Genomic DNA, 24,542 nt, shown 5'->3' with positions numbered 1-24,542 from the left:
GATCCACGGTGTGCTCTTGCTGGCTTTCAACAAGGTCCAGCATACAAATCCAGGCCTGGCCTGCTCACCAGATTAGGCCAAATCGGGGTGTTGGGCTCCGCAGGCGGATCGGTGGGACGGAAAAACGTGTCGAGCCGTGCCGGAAGCAAAGACAGTAGTCAGAGGCTCCGTGGTTGGATTCAGGGTGAACCTGGGGACGACCTGTACACTGGGTCCATCGCCAAGGAGGAACAGCCGTCAAGTCACTCATCAAGTACATCACAGACTCGACTCGAGCAGCCCCTCATCCAGCAGAAGGCAGACTCGACTCTAGCAGCCTCTCATCCAGCAGAAGGCAGACTCGACTCAAGCAGCCCCTCATCCAGCAGAAGGCAGACTCGACTCTAGCAGCCTCTCCTCCAGCAGAAGGCAGACTTGACCCTGGCAGTTCCTTCCTTTCCTTCCCGGCGCTCGCTCGTCTGGACACTCCCCCGGGGACCTGTGATTGGTCCATCGCTCGAGATTGCAGCTGCCCTCCACCAATCGGCTGCCGACCCGTCTCGCCGAACGACACTCTCAGAGCGCTGGGCGGGGCTAGTTCAGAGAGGGGAAGGAAAAAGAAGAAAGGCGCCTCCAGGTACACCACCACTGTATGAACACTGGACAGCCTGCTACACCTCCCGACACACATGTAACGTCCAATTACCGAACAACCTGGCTAAACATGCATTTAAGGGAGAATCTGGGCTAATCCTGTATTTAATAACACACTAAGGGCCATTTCCGCAACACTACCCCCACCTTTCTCCCGAGCCTCCATCTGCGGCAGCCCACGGTAATGGCCCTGTCTAACGTACAGCACAGATCTCCCATTTACTCTAACCCACAATATGGGAAGCACTTAACTCCAAAAACCAAAGTGTCACAGTAAGATTGGCATGTCCCTATCCTAGTGTGTCGGATCACTAATCTAACAAACAAATGCACACTACTTAAACATTCTAATTATTGATTTGAACGGGAGGGCATTCAATTTTACTTTTAACACCAATATTTGCATTGGAGCAGGACATTCAAAGGTTCAAAGTTCTTTAACGTGTTCGCTCCTTCATGCCACCCTCCCGGCAGTATTGTCCATTCACCCCTGAGGGTTTCCTCACTTCGTTGTCCTATTGGCCTCTCACCAGGTGAGTTCAGTCGGCCCAGTGGCCTAATCTCACAGAGTTCTTCGGCCCACTGAGCCCACAAAATGGCATGAATCTTCGGCCACAACGGCCCACAAATATGCTTCGGCCCATGTGGCCTACTCACAAGCAGCAGCAGGCAACAAGCCCTGCATTGGACAGCAGGTGGCACGCTGATATCGATGGTAAGCAAAAGCAGTTTCGAGGCGTTCTTGAGGGCGCAAGTGGGTGTGATGACCTCAGACCAGGTGAGATGGAGTGTACCATTAACCTTCCTTGCTTGACTTGTTTTGGCAGGTCTTGTTTTGGTATGGTCTTCCCAATACATTTTTTTTTTTTAATTAGTAGACAGGATGGTGTGTTTCTTAATCAACTGTTATCTTCGTGGGTGTGTGCTCATGACACACTGGTGGCCTCTCTGGCACTTGGAGAGGGTGACCGAGCCTGGCCCTTGTTAACAAATTTTCCTATCAACACTACTCGTACCAGGTGTTACGCATGAATGGTGCGGAGGAGAGTTCATCGAACCTAACCATTTATAAAAATTACTTTTAGCTCTAAACAATGAAATAAACCCTGCTATGGCTAGAATGATCCTAATGACCAATTTTTCCCAACCTGGCACAGTGTTCCATTCTTTTAAACCTGGGCAAGGCCCTTATCTGTCTTTTTTTAATTTGGTGGTGCCAGGCATAACTCGCTGGCTGGGGAGTGTGACTACTACTAGGCCTCTTTGCCTGCTTCCAATCGGGGGTGGGGGACACCCCACGCCCTCGGGGTTCACCTGAGCGTGCTTCTGGCGCTCCGAACTAAGGGGTGGCTCTCTAGCCCCCATACTGTGCTCTCCTGGCACTAAACCCGACTGTGCTCTCCTAGCACTCTGGCAGCCTTCACCTGCCAGGAACCCCCAAAGCCCTGGTGCCCTTTCTCCCGACTCACCAACTTTCAATACCATGTCACACTCCCAACAAGTACCAACCTACCTTGGCCTGCACCTACCCCTCGCAGTCTGCCTGCACAATGGAACAGCAGCCAGAATCCATGTCAAATCCTCTAAGTCCCCCTAACCTACACTAACTCGGTTAGGAGACTCCTTCCGACAGGGTACGTTGTTCGCACTCACTCTTCTCATTCACACAATCATGCCATTCACCCCAAATACTTTAGTCATTCATTCCACAGTGCCACACACCCAGCCCACAACATCATCCAACACCTTTCACTTTTACGTGAAAACAAAAACACACCAGTCCCTCGGATCCCACTTGGTCATCAAATTTAACTGATACTTTTTTTTTATCAAACCCCATTCAATTTGTCACTACGTCCGTCGTCCGCTGGCCTCCTCCACACTGCCCGAATCGTACATTTCCAACAATTTAAACAAAACATGAAAATCTCTTCACCAGCCCCGTGGAACCTCTGCATGGTTCTCACCAGGCATTTCAGTCTTTCCTCAAACAAGCCACTCTTTGTCATCCACTTGTTTCAGGTGTGTTTAACGCTCCGCCTGTGATGTCTCCACTATTTTTTTTATAATCAGCCAAATCCACTCGTGCCACTCTTATCCTTTCTGTCCGTCTCAATTTGCAATCACTCTCGATATAATTTTCAATCAAAAATTTTACATCCCAATATGGCCTGCTTCTTTGGCTCATTGGAAGGGGAGTGAGGGAGCGAATCCCTCATTACCCATTACATGACCCCACCGCCTTTCCGCCACGGCTCAAAGGGGTCACGTCTCAATTGGGGTTGTGGTCCACCCCCTCCTTTTCTCCAGGGTTCGCGGAAGTCAGGTTAACCCCAATCGGGGGAGCCGCCTCCCCCTCTTCTCTCCAACTCCCTCAAGACAGATAAACCCCATTCAGCTAGCCGAACCCCTCGTGTCCTCAGAGAGGTTTGAAGACCAAGTGACATGCCAGTGCCGCTTGCTACTCATCTGCGCTCTACCCCAAAGTTCCTGGGAGGCTGAGAGAGAAATTAATATCCAATTTCTAAAGCCTGCTCCTGGATGCAGCACCTCTAACTCTGTAAGAACCCATGTGGAGCTGTCCATTGTGGTTTTTGTCCCCTGTGTCAAGTTCTGTCCTAGTGGCATTTCTATTTCCCCTTGCACCTCGAACCTATTTCCTACGTCACCACTCATTCCATGCTCAGGACTCCCACACAAAACAGGCTGCACACATTCCAAGGTTAGGCGTTCACATTCCACACCTTCAACCTTGCCTGCGCCCTGACCAACCGCCTCGCACTCCAGGGCTACATTCCCGAACACCACATGAGTACCCACACACGTTTCGGCCTCGGCAGCACACACCAGTGCTGTAGTCTGGACTGTGGGCTCACAGCATTCATTCACAGGCATTCCATACACACATTCAGAGGTCACACATACGTGCACCCCATCTCTTCATTAATTCCTACCTTAAGCTCATCTTCATTAAGCTCATCTTAAGAGTCTCTTCATAAACATAAAATTCAATTCCTACCTTAAGCTCATCGTCCGCACCATGTATGCATGTGCCCACGTACCTGCTTCGTTCCAGTCACCTCGGTCCGGTCGCTTCTCTCCAGCAGGTTGCTCATCATCGGTTCGCCACACTCCTCTGGGACTGTCAGCTCCACATGCTGGACCTGCTCAAAATGTGTTTCATTCGTCAACAACCCCGTATGCTCCCTCAATGTCTCCTTCACCAGGGTTTGCTCTAATTGTGGTTTCATCCGATGAGTGATGTCAATCAAGTCCCACACCACTAACATTACTCCCTGTGGTGATGTCACACAACCCACATTATTGTGCTGTCCTACTTCCTGGCTCCATCTTCCTTGCCATTTGAGTCATTCTTCCTCTGTGAGCCTTTTTGGTTGTATTGTTCGTTATCTTTCTGGAATTTTTCCATCTCCACGTACTCCAACCTTGCTCTCTCCTTTAGTTGGTCAATTTCAAATTCATATTATTTTTGTTTCCTATCCCACCGTCTCATGTTCTTCATTCTCCAATCTCATCATTTCTCTCAATTGGTTGATTTCCCTTTCCTGCTTCATTCCTTGTTCTTTTACTATCTCCACGTACTCCAGCCTTGCTCTCTCCTTTAGTTGGCAATTTCCAATTTATGTTATTTTTGTTTCCTATCCCACCGTCTCTCATGTTCTTCATTCTCCAATCTCGTAGTTTCTCTCAATTGGTTGATTTCCTTTTCCCGCTTCATTCCTTGTTCTTTTACTACCTCCGCATACTCCAACCTTGCTCCCTCCTTTAGTTGGTCAATTTCAAATTCATGTTCTTTTTAGCCGCATTGCGTAGCGAACGCTGGCTCTAAGAGAGCTCCGTGCTGTTCTTCTTCTTCTGGTGAACACAAAACCTTTCTGGGGGTGAGAATAGGGAGTGAAGTAGGCAGGGAGGCTACATGGAGGTACCTGATGCCCTGAGGCATCTGATGCCCTAAACGCACTTCACGCCCTAAAGGCACCTGATGCCCTGGAGGCACCTGATGCACTCGGGCACTTGATGCCCTGGAGGCACCGGATGCCCTGGAGGCACCAGATGCCCTGGAGGCGAGCAGAGCAAGGACATTGACTGGTGGAATGACGCGGCTCTTGGACACATTTGTCCTTGTTGTTTCCTATCCCACTGTCTCTTGTTCTTCCATCTCCAATCTCGTCGTTTCCCTCAATTGATTGATTTCCCTTTCCTGCTTCATTTGTTGTTCTTTCACTACTCTTTCTTCCATCTCAATCTTTAATCTTGCTTTGGCTTCTAACTGTGCAATCTGCACAGTGTAGTTCCTTAATGTTTCATTCTCCCTTCTCTCTCTTTCCTCACTTAACATACTCAGCTCGTTTTGTAATTCCCTCTCTTTGTTTTGGTTTTTCTGTGACTCAGCAGCTTTTCCCCATAATTCCTTTCTCATCTCTGCACCTCTTTCGCATGCTTCCTCCCTCATTTCGTCCATTTTCTTACCGTATTCCTCAAGTCGTTCCAGATATTTCTTTGTTCTTTCTATCTTCTGTTCTCGGCTTTCTCTTATCTGATTGCCTGATCTTACCTTTTCCTTCAGTTGCAATTCCACATCGCGTTTCCATTTTTCCTTTTCCAGCTTTGTTTTCCATTCTTCTTCAAAGTTCTTCCTATCCCGGGAGTTACTAATTTGCTCTTTCTCTATTCTTTTGTTCAGTTCGCTCTTCTCTTGTTCCAACTTATGTGTACTCCACTCTACTTTCCTCATTTTTCCCTGGACTTCCTCAAACTGTCTTGACTTTTCCAACAATTCTTCCTTCCTTCCTTTGCTCCAGATATTTCTCTCCTCTTTTTATCTTCTGTTCTAGGTTTTCTCTTATCTGATTGCCTGATCTTACCCCTTGCTTCAGGTGTTTCAATTCCAAATCATGTTCCCGTTTTTCCTTTTCCAGCTTTGTTTTCCTTTCTTCTTCCACGCTCTTCCTATCCCGGGAGTTACTAATTTGCTCCTCCTCTATCCTTTTGTTCAGTTCGCTCTTCTCATGTTCCAACAACCTATGGGTAAACTACTCTACTTTAATCATTTCTCCATGTAGTTCCTCACCTGTGTTGGCCAAGTCCTTTTCCAGCCCCCGAATTCGTTCCTGTGCATCGGCCAATTGTTGCGATTCCCTGTGCACATAATTTTCCTGAACCTTGTCTACGTGCCGTAATGACTCGTCCAATTTAATTTGTAACTCCTCTATACAATTCTCATCACACCTCCTCTGCTTCAAGGTATCCCACAATCGTGTACGAAGCTCATTCATGTACACGTCCTCGTCCTGCTTCGTTTGCCATGATGCATGCTGTGACCACATGGTTTGAACCGGTGGGTGAGAAAATTTTCTTCATGCTGTGCGGTTCGTTACGCTATTCATAGTAACCCTCTCCCGCTTCGTGTCGCGCCGCCATTTTGCGACTGCATCTTTCTTTATAATTTCGAAGTTTTACACCCAATCCGCTCAAAATAAAATCAAACCAAATTTGGAATTTGCGAGCGAGGGTTTTTTTTTGTTTTTTTTCCCCACGCCTCTCGTAACCAATGTTCTGGGTGTGAACGACACCAGTTGTTGTTGAATTGATGTCCTGCAAATGTATGGGGGTGGAGGGATTCTCACCCCACTCCTGACACCAATGTTCCGGAGCGCGAGGGGATCTGCCGGAGCTCGGAAAGGATCGCGGCTCGTGGTGGTTGGGTCCAGCTCACCCTCGCTGATGCCCGGTCCGAACAGCTTGAAAACCACACAAGGTGGGAAAGTCCAAGACAGACCCTGGGCTTCAGCTCACCTGTCCCTCCGAGCTGAAGTCCGCAAGAAAGGCATCAGCCACCATTTCTTGGGTGGGTGTGTGTGTGTGCGTATGTGTGTCTGTGTATGGGCCCCATCTAATAAGTAGAAAACTGTTAAGTGCTTTGTGTGCTGTATATATTGATTTGCATTTCTTATAGTCGGTATAGTTCTGCTCTTCTGTGTTCCCTAGTTCCCCATTATTGCATTATAAATAAATATCCCCATTTGTTCAATGTTCTCAGCTCGTCGAGTCCATTCTTGCATTGACTGAGCATGTCATGTGTTGGGAAGTTAGCAGCCATTGCCAGAGTAACAGAGTAATCGGGACCGACGGAACTCAGCGATTAAACCGCTCAGGATCACACACAGAACAAGCACGCTAAGGCCTTAGCAGCTCGTTTCGTACGAGTGCCGTCGAGGATGAACTTCCCCGGTAGTTTGGACCACGTGGGTATTTAGGTAAATTGAAATTGGCAATCGACCCTACCCCACGTGGCCTGTCTATTGGCGAGTTCGGTCCAAAAGAAAGGACCCGTGCTCTTCGGACTTTTCCGAACTGTATGATCTGAATTCCGGGCGATCGGTCGAGCCAACATCTGGCGGTCGTGCCGCGGCCGACAACAATATATATATATATATATATATATATACATATATATTTCTTCTTCTTCTTCTTTCGGCTGCTCCCTTTCGGGGTCGCCACAGCGGATCATCCATATGATCCGCATAGTGATTTGGCACATGTTTTACGCCGGATGCCCTTCCTGACGCAACCCTGGTCGCCTCTTATGACACAGGGGTATGGTACACCGATTTTAACCGGGGTATACCCCGGCCCAGTACACTGGTACTCATTTCGCCGACCTCGGAAGGATGACAGGCTGAGTCAACCCCCTGGTGTATTAATTCAGTGGCCCAACGGGGCTTGAACTCAGGACCTTTTGGATCCCAAGCTGCTGCCCTAACCACTGCGCCAACACCAGGCTCATATAGATATATATATATATATATATATATATATATATATATATATATATATATATATATATATATATATATATATATATATATATATATATATATATATATATATATATATATATATATATATATATATATATATATACATACACACACACATATACATATTGTTGTGGGCCGGGGTCTGGAGGAGAGAATGACCACAAGGTGGGGGAAGTTACGTTGTCTCCCACCAGACTCCCGGAATTATAGGCCGTCGCTCACTGATAATTCCGTGATGTGGCGGGTCGCTACACCGACCGTGGACGCCAATACCTCAACCGTGTAGCGTTGGGTCTTCCTGCCAGGTGTAATTAGTTTACCTAATTAACCACGCGGTTTTGACTACTGGGAAACCACGCCCTCAGTACGCCTTGCCCGAACCAGATCACTCTACCAACTATGGTAGAGTACTAACTACCAACTCCGGATCGGATGCAGCCGAGCGGAACTGCCAAGGACGTACCAGCTAGAATGAACAGATTATCGGGGATAAATACCCAGCTAAACTTAGATCCGAACCATACTGGATCAATGAAGGAAAAGACAAAAACTAACTGGGAACATTTCTACAATAATTTACACTAAGCGAGGAAATTCATGTGGTGCAGGAACAGGTTTATTGGTGTGTTATGTAGGGGACAGAAGAGAGATTTAGTGCGACAATTTTACAGCAACTTACAAAAGAGGACACAGAGCAGACTTGTCATGATAATAATACAGGCAAGAATGACAATGATCAAAAACTTATACAGTACAATTCTACTTAAAGGACAGGCGCCACACACTCAGACGCACACTCAGACAAAATAAACCCAGGTGAATGGCAAAGGACTTTGCAGCCACGGAGGGAGGGAGCTGAGGTCGCAGTTCTTTTGGTACCTGAACGTTCCGAGGGAAGGGATGCTCCGTGGTGGGGCACCCGACAGAGGTCGTGCAGTTCGGCCCACCACCGCACGTGTGGAGACCGTGTCTGCGAAGGAGCCCGGGTGGAGGGCGCCGAGTCCAAGGTATGAACGGGGCTGCAGACAAGAGCAGGACCCGACCAAGGCCTGGTCGAGGTCTTTTCAGCTTTCTCACAACCAACGAACTTTCAAATCCAACCAGCGAACATCTTCCTCCCTCAACCAACAACGAACTCTCCCACTCTCTCACTCTACTCTGAGGATGGTGTCATGATTTATAGATCCCCAAGGGAGGGCAGGGGCCTTGGCGAAGCTGACGTCATCATTCGTCCTGATTGGACAGGGCCTTCATGGGGTCCGCCCTTCATGGGCGGGGTTTCGGCCAGGCAGAGAAAGCCTGCCCACTCCACGCGTGTCTGGACCCGTCAAGAAGGAATTAGAACATTTGGGGAAGCCGAGGAACTGGAACAACGAACGCGAAGATTTTGCCTCGAGAAACGAGCCTCCGGAGACAGCAGATGGACAATGGTGTGCTGTGGCCAGCGAACCGAGGGGTGCAAGTGCGATGGTACCGTAGATCATAATGGAGGGGATATAATGATTTCTTAATCCAACTACAAAAACATCACAAGCACCCCAGTGTCTTCCCACTACACACAAGGTAGGGATGCATCTACACATATACTTAATGGAATAACTAACTTCGGGACAACTGTATATTTGTATGCATATGGTTCCTAGAACCGTAACAATATATATATATATATATATATATATATATATATATATATATATATATATATATATATATATATATATATATATATATATATATATATATATATATATATATATATAACGACCGTTTTTACAGCCATTTTTCCCTGCTGTGCAGGGGTTGGGCTTTTTCTTGAGGCAATGTTTTTTATGGCCGGATGCCCTTCCTGACGCCAACCCTGGTCGCCTCTTACGACACACAGGGATATGGTACACCTATTCTAACCGGGGCATACACCGGGACCAGTACACTGGCACTTATTTCGCCGACCTCAGATGGATGACAGGCTGAGTCAACCCCCTGGTGTTAATTCAGCAGCCAACGGGGCTTGAACTCAGGACCCTGGGATCCCAAGCCGCCACCCTAACCACTCAGCCAACACCAGGCTATATATATATATATATATATATATATATATATATAAATTTTATACCATTTGAACTTCAGTTGCACCCTGACTACATGTACGTCTTTAGTACTATTGAAATGTACCTTTTAAATTAAACGTTTTGACCATTTAGACTGCTGAGACCATTGAAGACCCTTAAATACCTCTCAAATCTTCTCCACCCCAAACCCACCTCCTTCAAATTCCCTGCTTTCCTTCTTCAAAGTCCCTGTAGTGTCCATCTTGTATACCCCGTGTACGCTGCCCCCATCCCTCTCCTTTCCACAGATCTCCTCATGTCTGTTCCCCACTGTTTTGTCCTTCCCTCTACAGCCATTCTTATCTCCTTCTCCCCTTGTTGTACATTCTATGTTTTAGCTCTCATACGAGCCTCGACATTGCATACAAAAAAAAAAAAAGATCCCAAAAACCTAAAGATCCCTTAGACTCCAAAAGACCCTTTAAGACCCCTAAACCCCTTTTGATCCCAAGATCCTTTCGACACTTTGGACACCTTTAGATCCATTCGGACCACTTCGACCTTAACACAATTTAGACCCCTTACACTCTTCTGACAGATGACAGCTTGGACCTTTGACCATTTAGAGCTTTTGACATTTGTGAGAGAGTAGACCCTTTAGACCCCTGAGACGCTACTATTGGAATGTACTCTTTTGACCTTTACACCATCTTGAAACTTTTAAGCACACATCACACAAACATCTGTATAGCCTTCTTGCAAAATAGACTTTTTTTCAACAAGTGATGCGCAAACTCAACCCACCCAGGAGGTGCGTACTCTGCTCGTATTAAAATAAAAACTCGATTTCAGATCAATCTAGACAAACGAAGTCAAAACAACTCACATCCTAGGACTCCCATGTTCAGCCGTGCATTGATGTGTGATATTTCATCCTGGAAACACAGACAAGGTCTCACTCATAAAAATGCTCATCAACACCTTTTTCCAGGCCATTGGGTAAATGCTTCACAAACTTACACTTAGCACAGTGGTGTCACGGCGAAACTCCATGAAGTCTTCACTCAGTTTACTCTGATTCTCATGCATCACATCTGGAGGAAAATTTTTTATTGAACCACAAACCTTTCATGCAGTGCAATTCAAAACAATAGCAAACAGGAAAAAGAGCAATCAGAGATTGCAGACCCTCGCCAGGACTCGTTTTGTGTGCGTTTGTGTAGTTTTGTGTGACGTTTGTGTACTGGTGTGTTACGTAATTAATTAGAGACATAACTCGAACCGTCACTTTATAACTGCTGGCAGAGATGACGGGGTACCAAGACGTCATGCTTTGATGCAACCTCACTTTGATCTGACACCTGACCCAGACCCATGAGGTTTATTATTATTCAATTGAATTCAGAATGGGATTAAAATAAATTCACTTCAAATCAAATGGAAGACCAAATAGGTACAAGTCCTGCATTGGAGTGATCAGAAGGAACCCAAACAAGCAAAAAAGCAAAGATAGAGTCATCCATCAGGAGGATTCACATTTCACTAACCCCAACAGCTGCTACTCCTCTACCCTCACACCCATTCAGGAACAGCCAAGTGAGCCTTCTTCAAAAATTATATATATATATATATATATATTGGAAACATAAACATATATACATACATATTTCAAAAAGTACCCAGATCAAAAATTAAATAATTCTCGCTACCAGACCATGCATCTGATCAGATTGAAACTTAAAATTAAATATACTAGTATGGGCCCGTACATGCGTGGCTGTACGTGCAAAAAAAAAGAAGAAAAAAAAGAAGAATTGTGACGTCAATCGTGACGTCAAAGCACCGTGTCCTGTCATTGGTTTGGTAAATAAATGGCCATAACTTGGGAACCACTTGTCCGATTAATATCAAACCTTGAAAAGGCACACCCACAGGGCCCCAGCAATATACCTGGCAAGTTTCAATTAGATTGGACCAGTGGTTGTCGAGAAACAGCGATCGCAGACACACACACACACACACACACACACACACACACACACACACACACACACACACACACACACACACACACACACACACACACACACACACACACACACACACACACACACACACACACACACACACACACACACACACACACAGCTGGAATTATAGATAGATATTCCCCATCACTACTAGATCATAATTGAGAAGTTTCATGTCAATTGATAAAGCGGTTCAAGAAAAGGAATTTAAAGATTTTTGCTCAATCCAATATGGCTGACAGACCACGTGACCTATGACATCATATGTGTGAACCTTTTGTCCCTCATGTATAGGTGGTCATACGTGTAAAGTTTTGCCTCGATTTGTTGAGCCACTTCAGCGGAAAATTTTTGAAGTTTTTTTAAAAAAAAACAAGATGGCTGCTGAATCATGTGACCGATTATATCATCAATTTTTTTCTGTGGCCCATTTTATCCCTAGATGACCCTCAAAAATTTTCATTCCAATCAGATGTAGCGTTCTACATATGCAATTATGACGTCACAATGAAAGCACCTATGACATCATTGCAATATATATGAAAATATATATATATATATATATATATATATATATATATATATATATATATTGCACTTATTCCCCATGAGGAGTACTTGCCATGTGCCAAGTTTAAATTTTTTCCTTGGTGCTGTTTCACAGATACAGAGGTCCAAAATTTTTCCATTTTTCCAACATGGCTGCCACACCACATGACCTTTGATGTCATAATAATAAAAACATTCTGCATGAGTAGTCTCTCCTCTGGTGAAAAATTTTCTCAATCCAACAAGCAATTGCAGAGAAAAACACTAAAGTTCTGTGCGGGTAGACAAACAAACAAATAAACGGACCCAAATAAAATACCCTCTCCTTCAGCAGGGGTAATAACACAACTTCCCTTACAAGGAACTTCAACACAGGAGGAGGTCATTTGTACCAACAAGCTTGTGGAGTGGTTGCCAGAGTTATTTGTCCATGTTTTATACCATTTAAATATTGAACGTCAACCAAATAAGTAACAATTACCATTTTAATCATCTTTGGTATGACCCGGCCTAGAGTTCGAACCACCGACGTCCTAGACTGAGCGGATGCTCTCACCATGATGCAACATTCTGGTTTTCCATGCCAATAAAGTGGATGTGAACAATAAAAATCGGTGCAAGTAATGTTAAAAGAAGAATAATTAGGGGAAAGAAGATGAACAGAGGTACAAATGTTGTAGAGATTGTAGCCGAGAGGAAGAACTTCTTGGCTGTCTTGGTTGATGACCTATCGAGGTGGGGAAGAGTTCTGGAGGGTTCAGAAGTGAATTTGTTGCCATGTCAGACCTTTGTTGCCATGTTCCAAGTTACATTCTGACTCAGGTTCATGGTCCTGTACTATCTGGCCAGCTGTACTGCCATTTGCTAAATTACTTAGGCATGTGCATCCTCTGCAGCCAAATTGCAAAGCACTGCAGCCCAGTAGCTCAATAGTTTTGTGAGCTTTGGCACCTACAATTTCTCTCGACTGCTTGAAGAGGCTCAGAAGGAACCCCTCCCTCCCCACTGAAGTGAAGGAGAATGATGTGCTCATAAAGTGAGCAACATATGGATACGGCATTTACAGAAAACTAGTTGAACATTACTCTTACCTAGCCTAGTTTCAACCCTTTTTTCAACCTGCTCAAGGCTCTCGGCAAGACGACCAAGAGTGCTGCGTAGAAAGGCTAGCTCCTGTTCCCGTTGTGCAAGAACTGCATGTAGCTCCCCGGAGCGTTCCTCGCTGCGGCGTAGGAAGTCCTTAACGCCCTCAAAGCGGCACACGGACAGATGTGTCGCCATGGTCTCATCGTTGCCCACAAACTCGCAGCTGTCAGAAATAAATCACAGGTAAAGAAGGTCTGAACAGACTTGTCCATTTGTTCCGAGAAATGTTCGAGGTCAAATACATTAAATACAAAAAGAGATGGAGGAATGTTTGACCTACATTTCACCCAGCATCCCATTAAAATTATTTTCTTTCACAACTTCTTACCCCCTTGGTTGTCAAGCAGAGTTTGGATAAAGTCAATTGATTTAAAAAAAAAAAAAAAAAAAAAATCAATGGTCCAATATTTTAATCATTCATCAATATCTTCAAAATATTTTTTTTTTTAGTTCAAGCTGTTCCAATTTGAATCATCAAAATAAATGGCCATTTCACCACAAAACAACTTAGGCACTAACATGGGCCAAATTATTTTTGGAATGGAATAAAAAACAATTTTTTTATTTTTTATTTTTAATGTTGCACGAGTAAACAAATTCACAGACTCAGGCTCTTATCATTTTCTCAACAAATGCATTTTTTATTCATTAATTTATTCATGCATTATAAACCTACCATGACATGCACTCACTATACAGAGCGTCAGTTCTGCCAAAGCGGATTCTTTGGCAGGGTTTTCAAGTTACAACGGCTCATCACTCTGATTCAGGATACTTAACTGAGGGTGCAGGAATTTGTTATTTGTTTATGGTGCCAGTGATTACTTGTCTGCTCTTCACAAAGGACACTGTGGGATCTTTAAAATCCACCAACTAATGCAGGCAGATGGGGCACACAATTTAACGCCTCACCCTGCCTGCGAAACACCAGGATGACAGTTTATAGCTGGATCGAGATTTGAGCTCAGGCTAGACAGCCAAGAAGCTCTACCTCTAGGCTACAATGCCATTCCATCAAATACATTTGACTCCAATTATTACCTCCGGCACCAAAGATTGACGGAGGTTATGTTTTCACCCTTATTTGTTTGTCGGTCTGTGAGCACATCTCAGTTATTCATAGATTTGGACAAAACTTGGTGGACAGGTAGGGTGTGCGGCAAGTATGAACTGATTAGATTTTGGTGAAGATCCGGATACTTGGATTCTTTAAATGATTTTTCACCATTGAGAAATAGGGCCAAAAACGAAAAATAGCATGATATCTCAAAAAGTTATGGACTGATGACAAAACTTGGTGGATGACTTGGGTAGGTGACAAGAACAAGCTGATTAGATTTTGGTTCAGGTCCGGATGCAGGTCTCGCCAATCATTAAGATACGAAATGTAAACTGATGAGCCTGGTGCTCCATGCGCTCTACCGAGTGCCGTTCTAGTCGTTAAATCATTCCGCGTTCGTTTCTCGGTACTGTTCAACCGCTCTGTGTCAAAACCCATAAAAGCTGTCAAATTGATGCTTTACTTGAGGAATTGCAATTCCATGTGTTCAATGCAACCGTTCCTTATGGATGGTAATCAACTATATTGGTTTCTTTGCCAAAACATTGACATGATTGCTTTTAGAGATTATATAAATGACTGGTGTCCAGGCCATTACTCAAACATGATTTAACCACACAAACAACAACTTGCTCTCATCCATAAACAAGCCAGGTCTGATGTGCAAGCATTTCTTAAGAATGCTTGCATAAACCAAAAGAGGCCTCCTTGTCAAAACTACCGCTTAAAGCTCTCAAACAATAATAGTTATTCCACAGTCAGACACAGCATGTTACAGCAACTATGGGAGAGAAAGCAGAAAAACGTGGCCACAGCTGTGGCCAAACAAACAGTACATGTTTGTGTGAATCAAACCTCGATCTGTGATCCCCTCCCCTCATCCACCAAAGGTTCTGGCAGATTTTATACCACACCATTGGATCTAAATTCTGTGCTCCTCTGCTTGCACTGGGTTGTCACCAAACCACTACCATGAACAAGCAGGAAAAACTCCAAACCCCACACAAAGCCCTGCCATCAATGCCAACTGGAAACACTGCAGGCAAATGTCACTTTCCTAATCAAATGCTGCTGTAAAGTGTTTTGCGAGTCGCTATCAGTGTATCCACAAGGTCTACAGACGCCCTCTGCAGCCTGCGGAAGGAGAGATCAGCCAACAGAACCAAAATGCCTGAAGCATTACAATACAATCTACAAAACTTAACACAAGGAAGGACCAATAACTTTATTAAATTGACAAACATTTAAACATGCATTTATAATACACATTCACATCGATGCTCGGATCTTGGCACATTTCACGATCAAGTTGGATCTCATTGTACACTGTCCTGCTGTCAAAACTGGCCACAAAGAAAGAACTCTTCTCATACCTTTCTGTTTTTATACAGCATTTGGAAATTTGATGTATTGACAAGTTGTGAGTCACTTTGTATAAAAGTAATGGGAGAGGGTGAGGAAACGTTATTAGCATATTATTTACAACAATAATAAGCTTTTTATAGCAGACAAGGGAAATCTGCATTTGCAATGTCCACAAATTAATTCAATGTTTGACCCCCTTTCCTACAAGAAAGGAAAAAGTGAACACTCGCTAATTAATATTAATAGGCCAAAGGTCTATTATGCACATGCGCACATGTTGATTTGCTTATGCTGTTTCACTGTGCATTTTAAGTGGCAAGGATCAATTCCAATTTTTGGAGCTTCCAATAACTCACGATAACATATGGATAAATCATAACAAAGAAATGAAAAGATTTGTTTGCCTAAAAATAAATAAATATATTTTAAATATTTCAATCATCTCCAGAGAAGATGGAGATCAAATATTATGGAAAAACGTTCCTTGCAGGCCAGAACCACAATTCCCAGTTGTTGATCCAGAGTGGAAGTTTCACAGAATATATGAGTGGGGATGTGATGCTGGGGCCCCAGCTCAAAAGGGAAAACAGGATTCCACTGAGCTTTTGAAAAAGGATAGTTTTCATTTTCCAAGGAATGATTTGGAATGACAGAGGATGCCAGTCTGCTGCTGGCTTTACTAAATCGTTGATCCAAGAGAGGTAATGGCTGATGGTGAATGTCAGAGCTACAAGAGAAATAGAAGACCTTTTCCCGTCTTCCAGTAATTGACAGTGGAAATAGATAGGTGGGTTCATGTGCCGATTATTCTGGAGTGACACGATGAGACTGCGCTTTGCCAGGATTGAAAGACACGTTTCATTTATAATAATATATAATGAATTACAAATCAGCAGAGAGCAACACAGCTGATGTCTGCCTTTCAATGGTACAACACAATATAGAGTCATCTGCAAAAAGGAAGATAGGGTTGTCAAAAAAAAAAAAAAAACAAGACATTTTTATCGATGAGGAGTGAGACTGCAGAATTAATGGAAGCCAGAGAGCAGGTACGAAGGTGGGCTTGTAATGCCACAGACATCAGGTTTGACAAACAGTGCCGGATGCCAGAATGTGTCATGTTCAAGAGATGGCCAGGGAGACAATGCTCAACACAATTGAGATTTAGGGCTTTCAACCACAACTGAGAGAGAGAAGCAGCAGCATGTCCAGAGTTGAGTGATTGGTGCAGAATACAAATCGATGGTCAGAGATTAGGCTGTTTGAAAAGGGGAAAGACATTGCAGGAAAAAAATTTCATTATTTTATTCCATGGAATGATTAATTCCATATCTTTGCTTGCAATTGGAAGAAAGCTGACTGGCCTAGAGTTAAGAAGATCAATTTTTGCACCCTTCTTGTGGATGAAGTGATATTTGCTCATGACAGGCACAAGGGAAATGGCTAAAAGAGAACAAAAGAGAAGGACAGGCTGAAGAGAGGAGAGCAGGTAGAAGCAAGAGCAACAGAGCAGGATTTGAGAGGATAAGCAGTGATCTTATTCCAACTCATGGTATGTGAAAGACAAATCCAGTGGATCAGGTCAGGTCAGGTATGGGGGCATTCGCTGGAGCAGTGTGTTGCTGCATCCACTTTCCACCGGTACTCCAGGGGCCTCCATCTGGCCATGCCCCAGGCAGATGCCTGGCCCATCCCCATCTCTTTGGAGACGCCGATCAACCTGATACAACCAAAAGGCACGTGGTTGACCTGTTGGCCTTCTCCACTCATGAGGCTCCCTTGCCGAGATAATCTGGTGAGCAGGATCAGCGTCAGGAAAACGAGCCACATGTCCATACAGCCGCAACTGACGCTCACGGACTATGCAGGTAACAAATCTCATCCGAGTTTCTCTCAGCAACCGCTCGTTGGGCACAAAATCCGACCAGCGATAGCCAAGGATTCTCCGAAGAGACCTGGTACCAAAGGAATTGAGTCTCCGTCTCAGATCCTTGGTCAGAGTCCAAGTCTCGCATCCATAGAGCAAGACTGGAAGTACCAAGGACCTGAAGACTCGGACTTTCGTCCTCCCGCATAGGTACCGGCAGCGCCACACCCCATGATCCAGTGAATCCATGACTCCCCAGGCCTGACCCAGACGTCTATTGACCTCTGACTCGCAGCCAGCAGAGACATGAATATCACTGCCAAGGTAAGTGAATCTCTCCACGACCTCAACATCCTCACCACAAACAGACACAGACAGGACAGCAGCATCCAAGATGTCACCGAAAGCCTGGATCTTAGTTTTGACCCAAGAAACCCGTAATCCCAGCGGCTCCGACTCCTCATTCAGCACCTCGAGGGCCCCCAGAAGGATGTCAAAAGTCTCCGTAAAGATGACTGCATCATCTGCAAAGTCAAGGTCCAAGATCTTGACATTCCCAAACGATGCACCGCAGCTAGATCTCTGACATCCTCCCTAAAATCCAGTCCATACAAGTGCTGAAAAGTGTGGGGGCCAGTACACACCCCTGACGAACTCCAGTAACAACTGGAAATAAGTCAGAGATGGTACCACCACACTTCACAGCACTCTCAGTACCAGAGTAGAGTTCAGACATCAGATCGATCAGTTTTGGTGGCACCCCACGAAGACCAAGAATCCTCCAGAGGACATCCCGATTCACTGAATCGAACGCTTTACAGAGATCAACATAGGCTGCAAGCAGCGCCTGCCGAAACTCTCGTCTGCGTTCGGTGAGGACACGAAGGGCAAGGATACGGTCAATCATTGACCTCTTTGGTGTAAAGCCTGACTGCTCTGGACGCTGGTGCTCAAGCAGATGGTGGCGAACCCTATCAAGAATTATCCGAGCAAAGACCTTGCCCGGCACTGAGAGCAGCGTCACCCCTCGGTAGTTGTTGCAGTCTTGGCGATCACCCTTCCCTTTCCAGAGAGGGACAACAAGGCCCCTCTTCCAGTCAGTTGGGATGATGCCTGTGTTCCAGGCAGAGCACAAAACTGCATGCAACGACACGAGTGCAGCATTTCCACCAGCCTTGAGAAGTTCAGCATGGATGCCACAGATCCCTGGAGCTTTGCCCCGTTTCAACTGGTTCACCGCAGCCCGTGTTTCCACAAGCGAAGGTGGACCACAGTTGATTCGAGGGTCAGCAACAGGGATTGTAACACCCTTGACGTCCAACTCGACAGCTGGGGGATCAGTCTGGTACAACTGCTCAAAGTAACCAGCCCAGCGGGCCTTCACTTCAGACTCCTCTGTCAAGAGCCTACCACTCTCCGCTCGAACTGCAGTGCTCCGAGGGATGGGCTTGGATGAACGCAATGCGCGAATTCCCCTGTAAGCGGGACGAGAATCACCTGTCCACAGGTGATGCTCTACCCCCTCACAGATTCCTCGCACATAGGCCTCCTTGTCCACCCTCAGTGCACGTACAGTTTTACGCCTCAGCTCCCTGAACAGCTCAGCTCTGCCATTCAGCTTGGCCCTGCGACTCTGGTCAATGGTATCCAGTGTCCCTTGAGAGACAAAATTCTTCTTTGCCCTGCGGTGAGCTCCAAGACATCCACCGGCAACATCAAGGACGGTGGTCTTGAAGGCACTCCACAACTCTTCAGGACCCCCCCAAGTGTCCACTCAGCCTGTCCGCAAACTCCTCAGCTACTCTCTCATCCCTGAACTTGCCAACATCCAGCCTAGGCTGGGATGGTACCATTCTCCAGGATTTAAGGTGCAGCTTTAGAGTTGCTACAACAAGCCTGTGGTCAGTATTGAGGAACTGAGCACTCCGGTCGACCCTGCAGTTCTGGATCATCCTTCAACGACCGTCAATGAGGACATGGTCAATCTCCTTTGCCACACTGCCAGCGTTGGAATACCAAGTCCAGCGATGAGCTTGTGGGCACTGAAACCATGAACCAGCCACCCTAAGTCCATGACTGCTTGCAAAGTCAAGGAACTTAGTGCTATTCTGGTTCATAGTTCCTGACCCATGGGGACCAACACACACCTCATAACCATCCCTATCAGTTCCAGTCGATGCATTGAAATCCCCCAAGACTAGAAGTGTATCTCGTCTGGGGCACTGATCAACCACAGACTCGAGCATGGCGTAGAATGTGTCCTTCACGGTGAGATCACTCGCCTCAGTCGGAGCATAAACAGAGACCAGGGAAATGACACCTAAGGAGTGACGAATCCTTAATCTCATAATACGCTCGTTGACCGGTGTTACCTCAATTATCATTGGGGTCAGCTTATTGGACACAGCGACAGCAACTCCTTGGGTATGGTAACCATCAGAGCGACCAGACCAATAGTAGGTGTAACCACCCACCATTATCTTGCCGCAATCCGGTCTCCGAACCTCAGAGAGAGCTGCAATCCCGATGTCCAAACGCTTAAGCTCAGATGATAACAGAGACAGGTGATCATCCTCTCTTAGGGATAGGACATTCCAGGCACCCACCCGAAGGGACCGCCTCAGGTTAACCCAAGGAGACCGCCATCCGGTGGACGACACCTCAGCACCACTCCGACACACTCTCCCGCAATCTGACCCAGGGATGTTACCCCGTGGTTTCCCTCCTATCATCAAAGATCGGGGGACCCGAAGGCTTTGCCCCAATCTCGTCATCCGGTGAGCTGCCCTGCGAAGGGAAGCTGCACAGGAGGTACTCCCACGGAGCGGGTTTTCAGATTTTTTTGCGTTTTGCGGAATGAAGGGTTTTACGGTGGCCGGAGTGCAAATCCTGCCACCAACCTCCTAATAAGAAGAAACCCAACTGCAGGAGGACGTCCGCAGACACAGTTGGGCACTAGATATGGATGGCCGTTGGCTCACAAGGAGCTCCTCCGCCCTTTGACAGACTTTGTTTTTAATCCTGCTGGGTGTCCATATCCAAACACCCTCCTCACCAGAAAACCTGGTGGGGGAGACGGTTTAGTCGCCAACAACCCGACCATGGAACAGGTTAGTACAGGTTTACATGGTACCTGTAGCAGGTCACAGATTGAACCTGACCTGACCTGCGGTGAGCTGCCCTAAAATGGGCAGCTGCACGGTAGGTACTCCCACAGAGTGGATATTCATTCCACAAAACACTTTTTTTTAATGCAAAGAAAATTGAAGTGTTTTATGGTAGCTGGAATGCAAATCCTGCCACCAACCTCCAAAGAAAAGGTAACCCAACTGCAGGACGACGTTCACAGACGCAGTTGGACACCAGATATGGATGGCCGTTGCCTCACAAAGAGCTCCTCCGCCCTTTGACAGGTTTTGTTTTTAATCCTGCTGGGTGTCCATCTCCATACACTCTCTCACAAGGAAACTTGGTGGGGGAGATGGTTTAGTCACAGATAACCCGACTCATTGTGAGTGGATACGAGACAATAAAGGTGAGGACAGAACTGTACGAGTTGGGCACACAAGATTTGGAGCAACAACACCGAGTTGAGACATTTTTTTCTTGGTTCGAGCGCCGTTTGATGTAAGAGACAGTGCAGAGGGGAATAATACAACAGAGACAGACTTGACAAGGCACCACCAAGACCCAGGATGCACACTGGTTGGAGAGTTATTCATGAGATGACAAAGATGATATTTTCTGGCTTGCCAAAGGACAGAGGCACATTTGTTGTTAGCTTTATGGGGTGAGACAAATATCTGTACAATTCACACAGATATTAAAAGAAATACCAGTGGGTATTGGAGGGCAGAAAATAATGAGCGACAATAAATATTTAAATACTTCAACATGCACAAAAATACGAATATCAAACACATAGTAATAGCAATATGAAAATCCACAATTTGTGCAAATCTGATGTGTGCAATAATAAATACAATTAATCTAAAGAAAGTGAAGAAAAATAATCAGGAAAAATGTATCCCTTGCAATGTAGCATTTCCCCAATCCCCTACCCGAACTTGCTGTAAGGACACTTGACATGCTTGCATTCCTGGAGATGAGCTTCAAGATCCATCTGCACAAGCGGCGGGCACTCAGGATTGTTGGGACATTGTACAGGCCGGTAGCTGCAGGTACTTTCATGATCCCTGAGGGAATGGTGGGAAGTGTACCTGCAATCTCCCATGGTAATAAATGCAAATGTATATTATACGACTCAACAATAATGATTGCTTCAATAAATAAAGGGAACAACCTTACCCTTTTTCTTTTTTGTACAGAGTCAAGGCTTGTGAAAGAGCTGCAACACTGAAAGGATCAGGATGCAACAAAACAAAAGGAACAGCAGAGAGAGAGAGTGAGGTGGGTGGGAGGGTCAGGGGGAGGAGGACAACAGCAGAGTTGAAGGACAAATTAGAGGGAGGCTTTGAGAAACAATGGGCGTGGGGAGGAATGAGGGGTAGGAAGGGACGCAAGGGATCGACAAGATTAATACAGAAGGAAACTCTCAGGAAGGAAAAACTTGGAATTTGGCAGGAGGTGGGATGGAGAAGGGGGGGGGTTAACGAAGGTATAAAATATGATTTTGGATGGTGAATTATCTGAGATGGTGGTGAACAGCTGTCTTAAAAACCTGGAGGGCAGAATGAGATTGAAGAAAATGTGGAAGTTGGTTCCACAGGCAAGGACAAAAGTAGGAATAAATGAGTGGAGGTGAGCAATGAGCATTGATTCGAGATTTTGGTAAATTAATCAGAAGGGGGTTGATGGTGGACCATGTGCACCCTGCAGAAAACTGTGTGACAAAGCACTGAAAAAGCAGAAGGTGCAAGACCAGAACAATGAACAGACCAGGACGATTGGTGATCCGAGATAAGGTTGTTGGAGAAAGGGAAGGATCTTATATCAACTGTGATGTCAGATTCCAGGACCTCGCTGATGATTCTAAGCAGGCTAATAGGTCTGTAGTTAAAGGGATTGGTTTTTTGCGCATTTTTATGTAATGCAGTGATGTTGACCGATTTCCAAGCAGATGGAAGATGACCTCAGGCAAATGATAAGGTGAAAAGAGCAGAGAGAGGATGTGCAAGAGCAGCAGAGCAGGTTTTTAGGACATGTGAGTTGATGCATTCTGGTTCAGTAACAGAGTTGAGTCAAGGGTTGAAAGAAACTTCTCCATCTTCTTAGGTGCAAAAGACAGTCCAGGAGCAGTTGGGCACAAGATGGAAGGGTAGATGTAGGGAATACAATATTTGGAAGTAAACACAAATTGAGGCATTCAGCCTTCTCACGAGCAGTCAGCTGTGCCAAATGAAGAGAGTGAAGGGATGACGGGAGCATACACCAGGGACAGACTTGACAAGGCACAGCTAGGATTTAGAGGAATCAGACAAGTTTGAAAGTTCAATCTTGAGGTTGGATTTTCTGGCACGCATGGGAGTGGACACACTTGTTGCAGACTTTTTGGAACGATCTGAAATTGCCTTCTGTTGGGTTTGCTTTCTTGGAAGAGAAGGCAAATTGTTTCAGAGCAACTGCCTCACCACAGGATTCAGTGTGCAATAAGCAGGAAGGAGGACAGGATCATGCAAGACAATATGGGATGAATCTGTACATAAGAGAGCAAGTTTCTGTGGAAGAAATCTCAGACCGAGTTAATATCAGGGCAGAAGACACAGGAGACCAGTCTTGAAGTGAGATGGTTGCTTGCAGCCCCTGCCAATATGCTTGAGTGAACTGCCGGACATGCTGGCACAAGGCAGCTCTCTGAGAGTAGCCAGAGATGTTGACTTTCACAAGCTTATGATAAGATGAACCAAATGGAGCAGAGGAAAAGCAGGAGACATTCGCAAGGAAAGTTGTCATCACCAAACCAGAGAGGAGGATTTTCCATTGGGAGAAATCCGGGTCAGAAAGTTCACAGATTGATTCAGTCCCATGGAGTCACAAAAGATCTTTCCTGAAGTACCATGGCTGGTGAGAGGTACCAACACCCAACCAAATTGTATGGTGCCCATTAAAATCACCACATATGAGAAAGAGAGAGTTGGAATGAGTGGTTTAAAGTTGGTCCACGTTGTGTGAGTGCGAGTGTGAGTGTGAGTGAGAGAATGTGAATGAAATAGTCACTGTTTGGAGGATGCTACAACACACAGACAAACAAGAGGTGGGAATGGAGGGGAAGTCGCAGCCAAAGGTACTCCTGGGGAATTGGAGGTGTAAGATCAGCACACGGACAATTTGAAATTGAGTTATTGATGTAAAGTGCAACTCTGCCGCCAAGGCAACAATAGCTATGGAGAGACATTAAGGAGTCCGCGACGTTCTGTTCGTCAGACAATGTCTGATTTGTCAGCAGCAGCATGGAATAAGAGATATATCAGGCTGGACTGGAGACCGTGGATGTTTGAGGTCCTCACAGTGAGGGACAGAGGAGGAGGCATTGGGAATGTGGGATGGGGGGGGGTGTGAAAGGGTCACCGAGGAGGGGAAGGTGGAACGAGGGGGAAGCCGAGAGGAGGGCAGCATTGAGGGGTTGATGGAGAAACTTGGAGAGGATTAGTGTTCGAATAATGTTGACTTATTTATCCTGACTAAATTGTTACAATCCAAAATGCTCAATCCTCAAGCCACAGTGGTTTACGTGATGTCAGTCAGCAGCTTACAATGTGACACCGTCATAATATTTTGCTTGGAGGAAACACACACGTGATAGTTGAATTATTTTTTGTGACAAAGGTAGAGGGACTCCCCATGCATAAAAGTGGGTGTGGACTGCAGAAAAATATTCAGAGCACAATTGGGTGGCAGAGAAGATGAGAATGAAGCAATAACACGATTCCAAAATGCACCATCTGCTGCACAATAACTGGACTTGGGACGATAGTTCAGAGAAAGCACACTAGCATTTGAGTTGTCATCTGGTTGCAATTCCTGATTCAACTAAGAACTGTT

The 24,542-nt window shown here is 45.5% G+C and overlaps 1 protein-coding gene across 7 annotated transcripts in view; it reads right to left on the bottom strand.

Moving 5' to 3' along the window:
* Positions 1 to 24,542, bottom strand: part of LOC147012074 (E3 ubiquitin-protein ligase TRAF7-like) — a 113,873-nt gene that overhangs the window by 64,042 nt on the left and 25,289 nt on the right. For 6 of the 7 annotated variants that reach the window (XR_015051981.1, XR_015051979.1, XR_015051980.1 and 3 more), the window contains 5 exons: positions 21,849 to 21,896; positions 21,602 to 21,736; positions 13,194 to 13,411; positions 10,544 to 10,617; positions 10,410 to 10,458 (listed from right to left, as the gene is read on the bottom strand). Coding sequence is in view for 4 of the 7 variants with exons in the window: in XM_085858231.1 (XP_085714357.1) it covers positions 10,410 to 10,458; positions 10,544 to 10,617; positions 13,194 to 13,411; positions 21,602 to 21,736; positions 21,849 to 21,896 (524 nt within the window). In the remaining 3 variants the exon portion in view is untranslated. The remainder of the gene's footprint in view (positions 1 to 10,409; positions 10,459 to 10,543; positions 10,618 to 13,193; positions 13,412 to 21,601; positions 21,737 to 21,848; positions 21,897 to 24,542) is intronic. The other variant, XM_085858232.1, reaches the window with a different exon arrangement.

The sequence above is a fragment of the Eptatretus burgeri genome, chromosome 15, assembly GCF_056783735.1.
Source record: "Eptatretus burgeri isolate ZD-2024b chromosome 15, Ebu_testis_v1, whole genome shotgun sequence".
Lineage (NCBI taxonomy): Eukaryota > Metazoa > Chordata > Myxini > Myxiniformes > Myxinidae > Eptatretus > Eptatretus burgeri.
The sequence above is the reverse complement of the archived record's forward strand: the minus strand, read 5'-3'. Positions and strand labels throughout refer to the sequence as shown.